Consider the following 18,248-nt stretch of genomic DNA (forward strand, 5'->3'; position numbering starts at 1 on the left):
CCCCCCCACCACCTCTGTAAATCTGTATGTAATAAAGTAAAACCATGTCATTTTCAGGCACAGTCGGCTCTCTCCTTGAAAATTGAATCCAAGTGAATGAGAGATTACTGAAAAAACTCTGGGGTTTTTTTTTATAAATAAACACATAACAAACAAATTGCAAAAAAAAAAAAAAAAGAGGGAAAAAAAGAAAGAAAAGGAATTATAAAAGCCAGATTCACTCTGAATGGAACAAATACATCAAAGTCAGCTCCGTGGTCTGACTCAGGCGACCCATATTTATGCAAAATAGAGCAAAAGATGAAAGACAGAACCTATTGGTTAGAGAAGAGCCAAAGATCAAAAAGTCCATGTTATGACTGGTGAAAATACTCCTACTGGAAAAAAGAAACAGACTTAAAGTATGAGTCGCATTAATAAGTAATATTGTTGTGAGGGTGGGGGGGTAACTGCAATCAGGCCAGAAAAACAGAACCCATGAGAGACAAGAAGATTGTGAAATAATCAGTCTTTGAATTTGTATTCTAGGTTCCATGTCTACAGGCGATACATATGGAGCCTGGTGTATAAAGTTCTTTCTGGTCCCCTCAGTGAACATGGATAGAAGTGATCCTTAGATGAGCCATGCCAGAGTGGTGGCAGTGTGTTTACCTTTCAGACCAGGCCTGCTGAGTGGTGCAAGTCAGTCCATGACTACAGAGAGCCTGGACCTGACACCAGACAAAGTAAACACTCTCTCTCTCTTTCTCTCTCTCTCTCTCTCTCTCGCCCTCCGCCCTGTCTGTCAGCTGGAGACCACACACCCAGACCACACAGAGTCTGAGAACAGCCCCAGTTAACTCTCACGCAACACAGGCAGTGAGCTGTCAATCCGACCACCTCTGCCTCTCTGTCAGCACCTCTGCTCGTGTGTCAAGGGGACACGGAACACAAAATGTCTCTGACAATTTGACAAATTAAGAAATTGATCACAAAACAAGAAGGAACCACAGGCTCTTGAAATAAACGAGAGTGGAAATGGAAAATGGTTTGCAGGAAATCCCCCCAAAAAATAAAATTACATTGTTGGTGATCCTAAATTTAATTATAAAATCCTTTGAGGAAACATATTTGAGTGCGTGCGTGTGTGTGTGTGTGTGCATGTGTGTGTGTGTCCCACATCTGTAGACCTCAGCTGTATATTTGTCTTTTAGGAAGGAGTGTCACGCCTCTGAGCCATTAGGAGTGATCAAACGATTTTTGAATGCACAGACTGCTGCAGTCCATTATGTCCCACCACAGTTCAACAACCACCCTATGATACACCACTCCCTGCTGGTCATTTGGTAAACTGCACTTCAAATTATTTACACCTCCTTTATCGGCTTTAAATGACTGTGTGACAAACATCAGAATTCCCTCTGATGTACTTTAGAGCAGCCATCCTATCACACACGTCCACCTGTTAACTGTAACAACTTTCAACTGTGAAAGTAGATCAATAAACTCATCAGATTCTTCTTCATTTTCTGACTGCTCCTCATTTGTAAATGTTTTTTTGTTTTTTTTTTCTCTCTCTTTTTGCCATCGTAATGAACAATGTTAGGGGACAGGTTTTCATAAACACTGACATCTGGAAGCCATTCAAGCTGATTTATTGTGAGGATAAATAAAATATTTACATACGAGGAGCAGCATCTCTGAAGCTGTCTTTTTTTAATCAAGAAGAGCCTCGTCTGTGTATACACTTCCATCTACTGTATACACAGAAGTGCAGTGCAGTACAGACCCCAATACTAGAAAATATGCACACAAAAAAAATGCAATTGAATCCTTAGCTTGTACTTATAAGAAATCCCGAAATATATATTGGTATGTGTTAAACACACTAACTGAAATTTCTTTATGCAAACCTTGCAAAATTATGCAAATTTTTTCTGCAGCTTGCAATCCTTCCAGCTTCCTGAAAGCAGACTATCGTCAATTGGCTGCAGAATGACGAGAGTGGATTTGCACACAGTGTCACTTTTAGAGTTTAGATATTTTAAAAATGAAGACGAGGTCGTCACACTTTCAACCAGGGCCTTATATGAGCAGGATATTAAACAACACTTAAGTGTCTGACCGACCAGCAGCCCACAGAGCGGCCGAACCAATGCGTCACAGTAATAAGTGGTCGAGGGATCAGAACGACAAATAAAACAAGAAAAAAAAAAAACCATGACCAAACAAGAGCTGCAACATCAACAACAACAACAACACTTCAGCGGTGTGAGAGGGACTTACATACAGAGCAGCAGGTGGAGATGATGACGACTTGGCTGCAGCCACAGCTGAAGATGATGATGATGATTAGGCAGGCAGAGACGGCAGAGTTCATGGCAACATAAGAATCAAATATGTTCCATTTATATGTTATTGTTATTGCAAAAAAAGTTTAGATGTCATCTTTTTGTCCCAAACATAACATTTGTCTTAATAGTTTCTGAATGTCTTTATGTTAAAGAAAAATGAAATGATAAAACATAAAGAGAATTTATTTTTGTCTGAGAAATTGTCCAAAGTTGATAATCAAACTCTCATGTTCAAGAAAACATTTTTGCACACTTTTCGTGACTTCCTCTCTGAATGTAACGTAGGTGTGTGTGTGTGTGTGTGTGTGTCATTGGAGGAGTCATGTTTTTCCCATAAATGTCAATTTATGACAATAGATAAACCACAGCCTGTAACCATCTACCTGGTCTACACACACACACACACACACACACACACACACACACAGGGGCGAGAGGGGTCGCTTTTCAAACACTAAAAAATGTCTGATTGTGAAATATTGTATTTAGAGTTCACATGCACAGCTCACAAACAGACATGCACAGTATGATATTCCCTGCATGTGATTCCGATCATAGGTTTGGAGCCCTTTGTGAAAGTGATGTGGTTTAAGTGTGAAGGAAGTACATGCAGAGATTGAAACTATGGACCACAGAAGAAAACACACCAACGTAACCCTCCTACAGTTTGATCACTTTTGACAAACTCCAGTCTGACTTTCACTTTTTTTGCAGCCATCTATTCTACACACATTCCAACAGAATCAATGCACATTTTGTTGTGTTGACCTTGTCGTCAGTTTGTCGTTGATTCAACAGGGAGGCGGTTATAGCACTTGGGAACCGGTGAGTTGCTCTGGAGTTGAACCTGCACACACAGCACAGAGGTAGTTTTCCTTCCCATTTGTGAGGCCGCAAGTTTCAGGTTTAAGAGGAATAGGTAAGGTGCCTCACAAGTTATGAAATGAGTGTGATTTTTCCAGTCAGCTTTCTACAAAGTAACGCCCGCCATGGCCTCTCATTTCTGATAACACAGACCTGAGCCATAAGTTAAAGGTTAAGAGTCAAAATGAAACAAGGATGAAAAAGGATTGAACATTAATTATTTAGGGAAAAGGAAAGATTTTCAGTTTTTGATTAACCAGCTCTTTGGATTTTGTGTTCAAGAAGTAAAACCATAACCAAACATAATAATAATAATAATTATAAAATAATAATAATCAAACCAAAGGTTTGGACTTTACAGTTAAGGACGATAAATGTCTGTTCATTAAAAAAGACTTTCATGGGAAAAACCTCTAAATGAATATTTGTCGATGTAAACAAGCAAAAAAACGTTGTTTATGTGAATCTTTTGAGCCTTTTCAGGTCATTCTTGATACCCAAACTAGTTACTAGTTAACCAGTTAATCTTACTTGAATTAACTTGAACTGCAAATCCAACTTGAATTTTTTTATTGTGTGTTGGAGACATCTGTTTCAGGCTGGGGCGAATTAATAGACAAGGGTTTAAAATGCAAATGAAATGGGTTGTAATGCCAATCTTTATTTGTTTTGTTTTGGGTTTTTTTTTTTGCTTTTTTTGACATTTACTTTGAATTGAGCTGCATATATCAACATAGAAATAATTTATGTCAAACTAAAATATTGGAACACAATACCTGTCTTTTTTCTCTTTCTGATAAATAGAACAACCCAGCTACTCCTTCTGGTGCAAGTCTTAAGTCCAGATAAATCAGTTAATAACACAGTAGTGAGACCTGCTAGGATGCATGGTTTAGAGGAAGTGGCTCGGTCTAAGAGACAAAATGTTGAGTTGGAGGTGACTGAGATGAAGATGCTGAGATTTTCATCAGGAGAGAATGGAATGGATGTTAGAAATGAGCAGAACAGAGGGACAGGAGATGGAGTTGTATGTAGTTATATATATACTGTATATATATATATTTTATACACTATATATATATAGTATATAAGTAATCTTACTAATCAAACATACATACATAAAACATGTGAATCAATCTTTATTCACCACAATTAATTAATTTATCATTATTTATTTTAATTATTTTGCTTGAAGGCATCACAAACATTACTTTATCTCACAACAGTCACATTCAGTAAAAGAACAAATAAGGCAGCTGGGAAACAAACAGCGTTCTATACACAGCACTAGGTCAGAGGTTCATTTCATGTTAAAGTTTGTTCTTCAAAACTCAACACGAGCTGTTCAACACGAGCTGGAAATGTCACAATGTTTACAATTTCATTTTCTTTCTACATCCTGTACTATAAAAACATTAGGGAGCAACATTAGGGTTTAAGTGTGCAACTCATCCAGGCAATAACAGCGACATCATCAGCTGGCACCTGATAATGGAAAAAGTAACACGTCTTTATTCACTTCTCTTTATTACTCTGTAACATCTGACCTCAGCAGGGCTGGGAGGGGGTGCTCTTCCTGTGCACCTTTGCGAGTACTTCCTGTCTAAGTCGCCTTCTGCCCCACCCAGCTTCCCTCAAACCGCATCCTTTACACTGTGACAATAAATCTTTAAGTAAAAAAAAAAACAAAAAAAACAAAAAAAAAAAACAAGATGAGACTCTGAGGCAAAAAGGCGTGCAAATGAAAACAGGGTTTCCCCATCTCTGCCCCTCAGCCGCTGACAGTTCCTGCCATTTACACTACACACAAGACGTGATAGGAAATGTAGGTGTGGTTATGGGTGTGTGTGGGTGTGTGTTGGTCTGTGTGTGTCACTCCTGAATGTGCTGTAAAGGTCTCTGTGAAGTATAGTCGATGTTCTGTCCCTGGATGTAGTCGTAGCCTCGCAGGTGGTGGCCGTTGTTCTGTTGGTAGAAGCACACCAGTTTTCTGGCAAACACTGGCTCCACCTAAAAAAAACCACACACAAATGAACAGCTGTATCTAAGGAGGTTTCACTCGCTCGTCTTAGACACCAATGTGTTACAGAGCAGTAACCTTCATACAGATGTTTTATTTATGGCTGGTTTTTTTTTTATTTCAATTTTTTAAGTTCTTTGGCTATTTCACACTTGTTTAAAAATGTGTAGCTTACATCAAGCTTTCATTCACTAGAAACACAGCATTTATGAACGCACAAGGTTTTGTTGGAGTCTGACTTTATTTATTTTGCAAACAAACAGGTAAAAGACTTTTTTCTTTCGTTTTCTTCTCCTACAAAACTACAAACTTCCCTGGATCCTGTTATATTTAACAAGTTAGAGACACATCTTATGATGCATTCTAGTCCTTTCTTCAACAAATCCATACGTCTCCTTAAATGAGTCCTGGACTTCAATCCCCTTGAGTTTCTGTATTTTTTTTATGAAATGAAGTCAATGATAATCTCCTATGTCTCTTTATTATTTACACTGGAGAAGGAATTATCCTTTGAGGAGAGTGTTCTTTGTGTTATATGTTCTCTCCTTCTTCTCCAAACTTGGGCCAAATCTCTCCATTGTAAGACTTTTCTATAGTTTTCTATCTTTCTGATCAAATGATCACATCCCACTATGTGTCATCTTTCTCTGCCCTGTCATTAGAATACTTCAGTGTGGTTTGGAGAGCTCAGCAGCAGAAGTGAAAGCTTTTCTTGATCTGCAACTTTATAGTCCATTTCACTGCAGGGACAAAGTGACTGCAATTTCTGACAAAGCTAGACTGGGTTTAGTCATATTTTCATGTCTTGGCAGTTATTGTCTGGTTATAAGACAAATCATTTGGTGATTTTTCTTCTGTCTACAGTGTAAGCTCCTAAGGTGCCATGTTGAAAACCCTTTTGTTTTATTTACCAATTCTGTTTTCTCAACTACATTTAGACAAATCCATATATGATAGGATGTTGTTGTAATTAAAAATCAGTTCGAGTTCATGTAATGAGTTTTTGGCACATACCTGTGCTGTGATCATCTTCCTCGACCTCTGAGGGTCAGGATACTCATCTCCAAAACACAGCACCACTTGATATCTCGGTAGATGCCGGCCATTATGGACATAATCTTGTAATTCTGAGTGAAGAGCAAAGGCGTTAAGAAAAAAAACATTTAACCTTAAATAACATTTATAACATTAAAAGTCCATGACATTTTTAAATTAAGGTTGTTTTTTTCTGGAAATAACAGATAGAGATAATGGAAATTTTCTGCTGAATTGAACCGATCGGTGAGTGGTGGCCCACAGGAGGTGGGTGGGGACTCCACACACTCCCTGTTCACAGTGTGACTAGCCTGAAAGGGACTTTACCCAGTGAACACACCTGCAGTCTCTTCTTCATCCTGAACATCAACATCATCACAGGCCTTATCAGACCACATCAAATCATGCTCATCATGAACTGTCAGTGACTCAGAGTGCATATATTTTGCATTTTTTGCAAAAGTAAAAAAAAAGAAAAAAGTATTGCTTTAAAAATGCAAATAAAATTAATGGTAATTAAAATGTTTTCACTCCAGTCAATGTGTTAAAAATAAGCATCACATCCTAAAATTCAATAAACTCAATAAAAATATAATAATAATAATTATAATTAAATGCTAAATATCAATGATATATATTGTATATCAATTTGAAGTGCATGTGTATTTGGAAGAAAGCTCCTGACTAGAGACTTCACTCATCAGTTAACTCGCAAATGACTTACCAGTAACTGACAGTCATTTTGATGATTCAGATTTTACAAAAGAATTCATCAGGGACTTTTCTTTGTCACACCTTAATAATAAGAAACAGTTTTCTTTCTAAGAAGAGAAAAGGTCATTTGATGAATAATTTACAAAACCTTTGTGGTGTGTGTGTTATTTTTGTTTTTTATCTGTAGAAACTGATAGGACATGGGATTGGAACACTTACACTGCATTCACAAAATGAAAGAAAATGAAACCACATTGAGTTAAAGTGACCTGCTTCATTTCACAGGCCTGAGTCTGAGGTTGGACATCAAGCTACAGCTTCATTGTTGCTCTTACCATAGAAGAACTGTTGGGTGTCAAACAGTTTGCACGGCTGCTCTTTCTCCAGTTTATTTGGTTTATCCATATATGGAGCCGTAGGCCCCTCCCAGTAGACCCGTCCCTGGCAAAGACGCTTCGCATACAAGCCGTCGGGCGTCATCCACAAACGCACCCCCTTTTCCAGTATTTTGGGGAGCAACTCGGCACCCTGCCTGTGAGACTCAGGGTAAGGAAATGGAAGAGTGATCATCTCCACTCCACTGTGAAATTTGTCCTCCGGGCACGGGGAGGAGCGGTTGGAAGAGGAGGGAGAAGATGAGGAAGAGGAGCTGATACAACAGCCCTGAGGGCTGGTGGTGGTGAGTTCCTTCACCAGTGACTCTCTGTAGTATAAAGACACATGCAGGCTGACATCTGGAAGAAAGACCACAAGAGATGGGAATTTTAAATCTAAACTTGTGATGAAAATGTAGCCGCTGAAATATCAATCTGTTTTATTCTACTCATCATTTCATGGAAAAAAAACCTTTTGAAACAAAATACTACATTTTATCAACACATCTTTGTGTGTTTTAATGAGACCCAGCATAATGTTGTACCTGTGATTGCAGGATTGTGGTCCATTGTGTACAGAGGTGGTTGTGACTCTGCAAAATAGGTGTGGAAGGAGAGCTGGAAACCTGCAGGGGACAGATTAGAAAATTAGAATTTAGAGAATAAGCGAATCAGCGTGTGGAGACATTTGCATTTTGCACCAAAGCCACACGTTTAACACATCTTCCCGTCTTGTTAAAAAAAAAAATCTGACAGTTGGCCGTTCCGCACCAACAGTTTGGGCTCCAGTACATTCTGCACACATCACTGATCGCAGGTGCATGTTGCTGGATTCTTGACCTTTACAAATCTGGATGTTCTGTACAAACAGTGACGTGTACATCCTACACTTACAACGAAGCACAAATTGAGCATTATTGATTTTCCTGTTTAAATAATTACAGTTTAATATTGTATTCAAATATATCACAGCCAAACGTGGAACGTTGGATTTACACTATAAGTGCTGTATGGATTAATTTGGATGATTTACTAGTGTCATGATTTCTATGCTTTTATCTTGATACTGGTATAATGGGTCATTGCCATGGCTTTGCAGTATCAGAGGAGTGCTGGTTTGAATCCCAGCCTGTGCTCCTGTTTCATGCATGGGGTTAAATGCACAGTGCAAATATTGCTGTGTGTTTGTACACAACCTTTAACGCTTTGAACAACATTAATAATTAGCACTTAGCCTATAGTATCTTAAATAACAAAAACCTACCATAGTGATTATTATATATTATATTATATTATATCATATCATATCATATCATATCATATCATATCATATCATATCATATCATATCATATCATATCATATCATATCATATTATATTATATTATATTATATTATATTATTATGTAAACATGACATGACTTCAGCTTGTTCTCACCATTTTCTGCATGTGGTCCTGGCCATGCCCGACTGATGGGCGATGGGTAGTGGCACTGGTCATACTGCAGTTCTGCATGTGTACTTTGATGATGAGGGAGAAGAGGTGCTTGTTCTGCCACAGAGTAATCCCTCCAGTCCCTTCGATCCTGAGATACCATGTAGCCCGGCACCTGAGAGAAGAAGCCCAGAGTCTGGTCACTGAGAGAACAGAACCTCTAACCCTAGAGCTTAGAAGTGTCATAACTGTGGCTGGTTCCATGGGACACATTGAGTCTTAGAGTCCTTCTAACCTGGTTGTGCAGAGGTCCATACTGAGGGATGTATCCCAGTGTATTCACATGTGGCGTTGGCTCCTCCATGTTTCCCATCTTCATTCCTGTGAATGAAGGAAATGTATGTTATTTTCTATTCTGACAATGAAGTGAAACACATAAGGGAAGACATTTTTAGACGCCATTAGCCAGATTCTTTTCAGGTTTCGTACTGTGACCAAGCTTTCTGCTCTCCTGAGGATCAGCCAGCTGCTTTCAGGGTCATTTGCAAAGTGAGTCCAGATGACTCAGCCAGGTGTCAAAGTCTTAGTCTGCAATCCATGCACAAAAAAAACTGTTGGCCAGTGAAAACTAAACTAAACGCCATAAATGGGCAGATACTTCAGTTATGCAAGGCTGGAGGGCGACAGCAGCCTGTGTTAGGTGCACCCTGCACTTAGTAACTGTAGCCCTCTAAAATAAGCACTCTGGCCTTTTTGGTTAATGCGTTGGCTTCCTTTGTGCTTCCTGTCTGAATAGAGTCAACAGAGGTGGTGGTGCATAATATATGTGTGACAAATATGCCAGTACTCTGCACACAATGTGAGCTAAAACACAAGATTCTAAATCTAATCATACATGTATGTATGAAAATCCCTTAACAGTGAATACAATTAATTGAAATGAGATATTTAATGTTTGTTTTTGACACAGATAATCAGATTAAACTTTATTATGTATCATTAATAGATGTATTTTTTATCACGTTTGTAGGTACAGTTAGTCTGATATGGACTTGATTTATTACCTTTTTTGGCTCCTTCTGGGATGATCCTGTAGACCTTGTATGGCTCAGAGATGTCCAGTTGACTCCTGTCTACCAACTCATCAAAGTCATTGCTTTTATTGAGCGCACAGCGTAGTCTAGTTTTCCATGTGGGGGGATCAGGTTTGTCCACACCTTCTTTGTATTTTCCTTTAAACATTGCCCAGGCCTTACAGAAAAGAAAACATAAATAGATTATTTAAACTTCACTCTCATGAAAATAAACTCATGTAAAGATCCTGTTATAAGAAGTTGTTTTAGGAAACAAATGCTCTTTTCATAGTAACATTTAATCCATATAATTACCCTCGTGAATATGTTTAATCACCATGAAAATATTTTAAGGTGTTTTATAAGCAACAGCTGTCAGATGCAGTTGAGTTCAGGTGCAGCGTGGGTAACACATGGTGGGACAGACTGACCTTGAAGAGCGCAGCATCCTCCTCTCTGTTATAATCTTGTTTCCCAGCGTGTTTCCAAGGGATCCGAAAAATCGATTTTTCATCATTTTCCCAAACTAGACCAGGATACCTCTGGCTGTCGATTTGCTCTATCAGCCACTGTCTCAGTTTGCCGTTGCCGCAACTAACTGACAGGCCACTATCGTCGTCCAGGTTCATTTCTGCAAAAAATAAAAAAAAATGTATTTTTAAATTGAGCTTTAATGTGGCATGTGCAATTTGATTTTTTGTTTTTTTCTCCCAAAAAATATTCAGTGAAAATGTAAAAACTCTATGTTCTAGTTCTAGTTGAAGCTGATTTTATAGAATTGTTATTAAGTTAAATGCTTTGCAAACAAAAATATGAATTTTCAGGTTAAGCAGTATGCTCTTGAAGTGGATGAAGTTGATAGAAAGAAAGTCCTTAACTGAAACTAAATAAGGATTAAATCTAAACATTAACATTAGGCAATTAGTACAGGTTTGAAAAACAAATTATTACAATCTTAAATGTAGTTATTACCCTAAAACTTTATCCCTGACACTGACATGAAGTATCAGGTAAAGTCTCCTCACTAAAAAAAGGCTGATAGTCAATTTTTTGTACCACGATTGTGAGTCTTTAGAGGTGATGCAGCTGAAACAAGAAGCTCCATCTTACCTTATATCATGTCAGCTCCTCCACTACAATATGATTCAAAGCTCTGTGTCGTTTTTTTAAATGTTGTCACATCTTGATTGAGTTCAGGGAGGAGCTTCAGCGGCTCTGAGAAGTTAGAGAGGAGATGCGTAGCCCTGAGATGCTCATTTCTGTGAAACTCAGCGCCCACATTGCTGCAGAGGGGAATCCCTCATAGTGACACCCAGCCAGCAGTCACTGGGAAGGAATGGAACATTACCTGTGTTTTACCATCAAAATATCCACCCACGTGTTTTGGTGTTTATGTCTGCAGGTTCAAATTAATTTCCATAAATGTGACTACGACTGCTGACGGGAAATAAGAATGTGTCTAGACTGTTATGGAGCAAAGACTGAATTTTCTGCCAGTGTCAAGAGAACGTGCACGTGGTCTAGTGTAGAAGAAAGTGTACACTTCAGTTTATGAAAGTTGGCAATGCTTCCCTCCAGTGGTTACTGATTACCTATTCATCCCCTGCAACCTGTAGTAGTTTTGTGACAAAACTCTAAACAATAAGTCATAGTGGGTGAAATAAATGAAGTTTTTCGTGTTTTGTTTTTTTTTACAGTAAAGTTAAAGAGTGATAAAGGATGACAGTGTTGTGATACCACCATGCATGACCTCCCTTGCACATAAGACAAACAGGAAGAGACCCAGGAAACAGACGATCGATGCAGCACAGCATCTGTCTTATCAACTTCAATGACAGCCCACTGACTTACAAACCCACAACATAAATCTCTTTACTTATTTTATTTCAATTTTTTAAATTATACTGAAATTCAAGCGGAGGGAAAGAAACACAGTTTACAACTTTTTAAATTAGAAGTACAGAAATATCAGTGTTTTGTTTTTGTTTTTTAAATAGAAATGTGTAATAACTGTGTCAGTGATCATTCAGTGTCCAAGTCCTTCAAACAGTGAAATAATCCCAGGAGCAGTCCATTCCAAATGGTGAGCTCACTCAGACGGTGGTGGAATATGTTGTGTGCTCTAGACTCAGCTAGAACAGTTCTGGTTAATTATCTACAAGTGGCTGGAGAGGAGCCTCTTTTTCAGCCTCTTCAACACTGACGTTAGATACCCGGGCCAGCAGGTCCCGTATATCAGCCTCGTCATTGAAGGGGTTGTCTTTGTATTCTGTCCGTATCCATTCTCTAAACTACAGAAAATAAAGAACAAAAAAACAAATAAATACAATATTGCCACTACAGCAGGGGTGTCCACACTTTTTTGGCTCACTACTGCACACTATGGACTTATATTTATAAAAAATGTACTTTTTTAATTTTATTATAATAACTCATCATCTACCAGAATTCCCTTCGCGATCTACTAGCAGATTGCGATCTACATATTGAGCACCCCTGCACTGCAGTGTTTCCTTGGCCAGTTTCTCAAGACTCGATGTACCTCATCTACTTGGTTCGCCTCAAACTCCTGGAGCTGCCGCTGAAAACCCAAGTTGGGTCCGGCACAGGGTCGGGCCACTCTCACCGCAGCCAGCGCCTCCTGCCAGCCTAAACCAGTCACAGTCATGATGTAGGCTACTACTAGAGTGACACTGCGGGACACACCTGCCAAACTGGACAGATGCAGTTTCAAAAGTTATTAAAGTTAAACAAACAGAACATCCATATTCTAGACTGAAAAGAAATGTTTAAACCAGTGTTTCTCAAAGTGTGGGGCAGGCCCCAGTGGTGGGGAATGTAGACAGGACAGGTGGGGCATGTAAACACAGTGGCCTGTTGCAATGGTCCTACAAACTGTAACTGACAGTTAGAGGAGACTTGAAGCCCAGCGGCCACAGGGCAGAGTGCAGAGCCAATGACTTACACAACGCTCCTCCTTAATATCACGTAATAGAGAAACTTGACCTGCACCCCTCACACAATGACAGAGGGTGAGGAGCTAAAGCTGCGCAGTCACTGACCAGTCTCACTCTGCCTTTAGATATAAATAACAATCACAATGAAAAACCTCAGCAGCCTACGCACATGTACAGCTCAACTCTGTCTGTATTTCTTGATTACCAGTCAATGACTTCTAAGCCATGAGACAAAATCAGCATATTAGCTTTCATCCAGTTGTTTGCTTAAAACATTACCGTCTCAACCGGGATTAGCGCTCAGCATGTACAGACAGAGAGGAGATATTATATTATGTGTTTCGGGCTCTGTAACAACTCGGGAACCCAAAATATCCAGTTCTGCTTTTAGTGTTGTTGTGTTGTGATGTGTTCACCTACGATAACTGTTCAGTTGGTTGAATGTAGTGACACTGTGTTTCCTACCACAGTATGGGGCACAAAGATGATTAAATGTATTTGTTCTATTTAATCTGAGCTCAGCTGAATAGTGAAATAATCTCATGCTATATACGACATGAATAAACAAACAAATATACTTATTACAGCCCTTACTTTAAAAATACAGAGAAATATGTCACATTTCAAGCAGTCACGCACTCACCAGTGAACCAGGCAGCCCTCTCCTTTGAGGCGGGACTCGTGCATGAACATTATACTTTCTTTAAAGTGCTGCGTTCTGTAGAGAGAAGAACAAGAAAAGAAACAGAAGGCAAAATACAATGAACTAAAATTGGAAATCTTAATATTGCACACTGAGACACTCATATATAGAAATATATACAGGCTGTATGTGTGTGCGTGTGTGTGTGCGTGGTGTATATATGACTTGTGAGTCCCTTTCATTCTCATCCTGGACAAGTCAGGATGTCACCATGAATTTTCAACACTAGAATCTGTCAACCTATTATCAGAGTCATGAGGCAGCTGGGGCCATGAGAGGGATTAGTGAGCATGTGAGTGCCTGTGTACATACGTAAGTGTGTATAAGAATGTGTGGTGATGATTGTGTGTGCGTGTGTGTGTATATATAGAGGGAGGCACTGCCGCAGCCGCTGAGCTAAGACTATCAAACTGTGCAGTGAGACTTCATGCTGAAGTGTAGTATAGTTTTTCACTCTGTCTGTGAGTCACTACTATTGTAGGTGGGGGAGTCACATGTTTTATCCTAAAATGTTAACTTCTGATAACAAACATATCACAGATGAACAACACACAGGTGAAAACCACCTACTCAGTCTGCCTTCACACAGTACTGCCCTGTAACCTTCAACTGGTTTCACTGTAATATTTTTGTCAATACATGTGTTATCTTACAGACATAAATGGGTTGTTTTCATTTTTTTTAAACAGCTTTTGGAAAAAAATAATTTTATAGAGCAAGCAGGAAACTAACGCTGTGCACTGGAGTCACTTCTGTGTGTGACGTCTGTCTTTTCCTGGTCTGTGCCAGAAACTCAATTTGTTCCACGCACGTGTGACAGTGAGGCCACTTCCTGTTATGGTTCAGCTTGTGACAGGCCTAATATTTACAATTTACAAAAACACTACAGCCTTAATTGTTAAAAACACACATAAAAACACAACACACACATCAGTACACATCTTTAAAACCTATTCGCTCAAGTGTGAAAGTTTGAGATAACAAGACCAGTGTCACACAGAGGCATCAGCCTCACAACTTCACTTTCAAGATTCAAAGATTTTTTAGTGTCAACTACACTAAATGTACAGGACATACAGAAGATTTTAAATGCCGTCTCTCTATCCTCTGAATTTCTACAGGATAAACAGACCAAAGGAACTCAACTGAAATAACTTAACAGTAGTAAAAATTTGGAACACAATTGTAGTAGAATTTGTAGATTTTTTTGTAGTAAAATTCACAAAATATTTGAATTTCAAAATTCTAAAATTTGTTGTAATTTGAAAATGGCTTTGATTTTAATATAGATTTTTTTTCTTTTTTTTCTTACATTTTATTATATTTTATATTTTAAGATAAAAATACACACAAAAAAAACACTGAAAAGTTAACTCATGTACATTTCTCTGACAAGACAAGAAACAGACCTGCTAAGAAAGATAATTTTACGTCTGTTAAAACCAGATTTGTTTTGGTATATTAAGCCGAAAACAAGAAGTACAGTAGCAGAACTCTTTGAAAGTTTGTGTTTACAACAAGAAGCAGTTACATCACAGACATCACAGTGAGCCATTTGGCTGAGTGATCTCCTGACTTGATTTGAGGCATTACAAAAGATTGTCTTATTTATTGTAGTACAAGTAAATGATGTAATTATTGTGGAAGTCTCAGATAATGAAGTCAATCACGTCTCAGCTGAGTTAAATAATATTTGATTTTTTAATCACATTAGCTGACCTGCCATATGGTCCATTAAATTCATGTAATCATAGAAATGTTAGTGATTCCTACAGCTTGAAAAGATGAGAATACCTACCAAGTTATTCATTAAATTACATTTTTATATTTTTATAAACACACACACACATCTTTACATATGTACACAGATACACAGTAAATGTATATGTGTGTGAATGATAATTTACCTTGATCAATTAAGATTAATCCAAACTGGTACTAGTGCTAATATAAACCCTGTCTATCATATGCCATCCATCCATCCATCCATCCATCCATCATCGTCCACTTATCCAGCATCATATGCCTATATAAGGAATTTCACAATAGTGGAAAGACAATATAAAGAATGTCTGTAATAAAAAGCCCGCTTGTGAAAGAGAAGGAATTTTTGGTTCCAAACAAACTGTGGACAGATGTGATACTGAGAATACTTCAACATCTCAGTCTATTTCAGTTATCTAATATTAAATCAGGGGCAACAGAAAGCAAGCAGCTTCGGTTCATGTCATATACAGTGCCTTATATCCACAAAGAAGCTGAAACCAATTTTTGTTATTGTTGTATTTCACCGAAAAAATGAGTGGAAATGAAAATGTTGTGCCTGTATGAGCCAAAACCATGTCTGTTGGAAAAAAGAGCGAGCCTTCAGTCGCCCCCACACAATGCGGCGTCAAATAAACGTGGCAGCTTCTTTCTGTCTCTGCCTCGGCATTGTATGGATGTGTAGCTGCTGTGCCTCGCACTGTGATACTCACAAGTTTTGTGTGGGCAGGTCAGCTGCTAAAATGCACAGATAGTTCATCTCCTGAAAGGACAGAAGTGAGAAACAAAAGTCACATGTCTGCATTTACCGTCAATCAACATGTAAGTGTAACAATGCACTGAAGAGATTACATTACTGGTTTAAAATGGGCTCACAGTGTGACTGTACAAGGGTCAACCACAATATTATCTTAAGTGCAACCCTGTTTAAATGACAACTTGAGGCGTCAAAGATCTCCTGCATGCATGGGGGGAAAAAAGTGAGGTGAGAGATATTCACTTGCAACATGTAACACCACTAGATGCTGCTAAATCTTACACCCTGAACCTTAAGAGAAAACAAAACATACCGATACTAATTCTTCAGGAAAAAAATGACTGCAATTGCAGTGTCAGCACTGGCTGTAGCCAGATAAAAGGCACCCACACACAACAACCCACACAGCACACATGTTAGTACACAGTCCAAACCATCTCTCTCCACTGATACTACAATACACTCAAACGAGCCACAGCATCTCCAGCTCTTTGTTGACTCCTCTGGGACAGATACCGGTTTGCTTCAAAAGCAACTCCTGTGTAAAAGACTGGCTCCTTCCTGATCAACCCGACAGACCGGTTCATGGCTTGTGTCTGAGCTCAGTCATGTGCATCTAAGCTGCATGTGTTTTAACACCTCTGAACGTGTGTGCATGCATCAAATCCCAGTGGAGTCTGGATACTGATGCCGATCTTCTCACCTGGAGGATGGGAGCTGCACTGTCATGGATGGACAGGATGTGTGTGATGTTGTTCCTGGCTAACTGTTCTCGGTCTCTAGCATCTGACCAAAACAAGACAAACAGGTCAGCGGATCTTGCAAACATGTAAACAACTCAACCCCCCCAGTGACATCCCACAGACTTGAATGCACCTTTGAAATTCCCCAGGTACAGCTCAGGCAGGACCTGCAGGAGCAGAGCCAACATTGGTGATGTGAGACAGATGAGTAAACTTTTCAATGTACAGTGACTCAAATGACAACCTGAAAATAAGACGATTTCTAAAAATAACAACACGTGCTTGTAACGTGGCTCTATGTTCATAACAGTTGGTTATAGAAAAGTCTGCATACAGTAAATCTATACGACTGCTCCGTTTGTCCTCTTTATTTACACTGCTCCAGCGTATGCAGTTGCAGATCAAACCTTACCTTGTTGATGCCATTACCCATGCTGACAGAGCCAGGCTGCAGAGAGACGCCACTGCGCTTCCTCGTTGTGTTAAAGTACTTGAACCAGGCGGGTTTACGGCTCCGCTGACCCGCTATCAGTCCGCACACACCGCACTCTGCTCCCTGTCCGAAAGGCAAAACGAGCTGAACACTGATACCAGCAGCTACTCCTGGCCAGGCTCTCTGTGCAAAGGAATTCTGGGAGATGAAGTTTCCTGGTCGAAGGCAAGTCGCTATTATGTCTTCCTGAATATAGCTTATTAACCAATTTGCTTTGCTGGTGTCGTTAATAATAGATGGTAGACAAAAATGTAAGGACGTGTGTTTTTTTTATTTATTTTATAGTTAATAATCACAAAGTAAAATGCATGGGGAAAAACAAACAGAAAAAATAACCTAAAGTTAACCACAACGTTACAAAATTAGTTGTTTGTAAAAAATGTTGTATTTGCCAAAGTACTAAGAAAATTAAAATAATTTAAAATAATAGGCCTGTACAAAAGTGTACAATAACAAGGTTAGGTTATAAGAAATATATCTATTTAAAAAAATATCTTTGCTACATAAAACCTACTGAGGATAATGTTTTGATAGTGTTAAAACAATTTTTTTAATTTTATTTAAATAATATAAATAATATTTACTGCATAGATTCACAATTATGGACAACCTGATTTATTAAAAATTATCATTTAACAAAGCATAATTGAAAAAAAACTATGAGACTGTATATGTACGTTCACATACAGTACATAGTACTATGAATTTAAATGTGTACTAGTTTTGTGTTGAAATTATGAAACAGTGGCTTAGTAGGAAATGAGCCATTATTGTCTAATTTACATGAGTGTAACATTTTAAAGAGCTGTTATTCTCAAAAATCGCAACAACTTTAATTTTCAAAATCATTTAATAATTTATTAAACTATTTTCCCCTTATTATGAAAACTGCAATTAATTGATAACAGAAAAATCTTTAAAAAACAGATACAACCATCGGTAATATATAATTCACAATACATAATGTTGAGAGTATTGTTAATAA

The 18,248-nt window shown here is 38.5% G+C and overlaps 2 protein-coding genes across 2 annotated transcripts; both read right to left on the reverse strand.

Annotated features, from left to right (window-relative positions):
• Positions 1-4,353: 4,353 nt before the first annotated feature.
• irf4a (interferon regulatory factor 4a) lies at positions 4,354-11,114 on the reverse strand. Its single transcript, XM_008334296.3, has 9 exons — positions 10,957-11,114; positions 10,278-10,477; positions 9,838-10,024; positions 9,069-9,154; positions 8,777-8,948; positions 7,886-7,966; positions 7,302-7,700; positions 6,232-6,344; positions 4,354-5,207 (listed from the first exon to the last, which is right to left on the reverse strand). Exons 2-9 carry the CDS (start codon positions 10,473-10,475, stop codon positions 5,070-5,072), a joined length of 1,374 nt encoding a protein of 457 aa, XP_008332518.1. The 5' UTR covers positions 10,476-10,477; positions 10,957-11,114; the 3' UTR covers positions 4,354-5,069.
• A 603-nt stretch (positions 11,115-11,717) lies between these two features.
• dusp22b (dual specificity phosphatase 22b) lies at positions 11,718-17,407 on the reverse strand. The gene is made up of 7 exons (XM_008334297.3): positions 17,183-17,407; positions 16,904-16,937; positions 16,731-16,813; positions 15,984-16,033; positions 13,447-13,521; positions 12,389-12,560; positions 11,718-12,137 (listed from the first exon to the last, which is right to left on the reverse strand). Exons 1-7 carry the CDS (start codon positions 17,201-17,203, stop codon positions 11,994-11,996), a joined length of 579 nt encoding a protein of 192 aa, XP_008332519.1. The 5' UTR covers positions 17,204-17,407; the 3' UTR covers positions 11,718-11,993.
• Between the last annotated feature and the right edge of the window lie 841 nt (positions 17,408-18,248).

The sequence above is a fragment of the Cynoglossus semilaevis genome, chromosome 20, assembly GCF_000523025.1.
Source record: "Cynoglossus semilaevis isolate Cse_v1.0 chromosome 20, Cse_v1.0, whole genome shotgun sequence".
Classification (NCBI taxonomy): Eukaryota; Metazoa; Chordata; class Actinopteri; order Pleuronectiformes; family Cynoglossidae; genus Cynoglossus; species Cynoglossus semilaevis.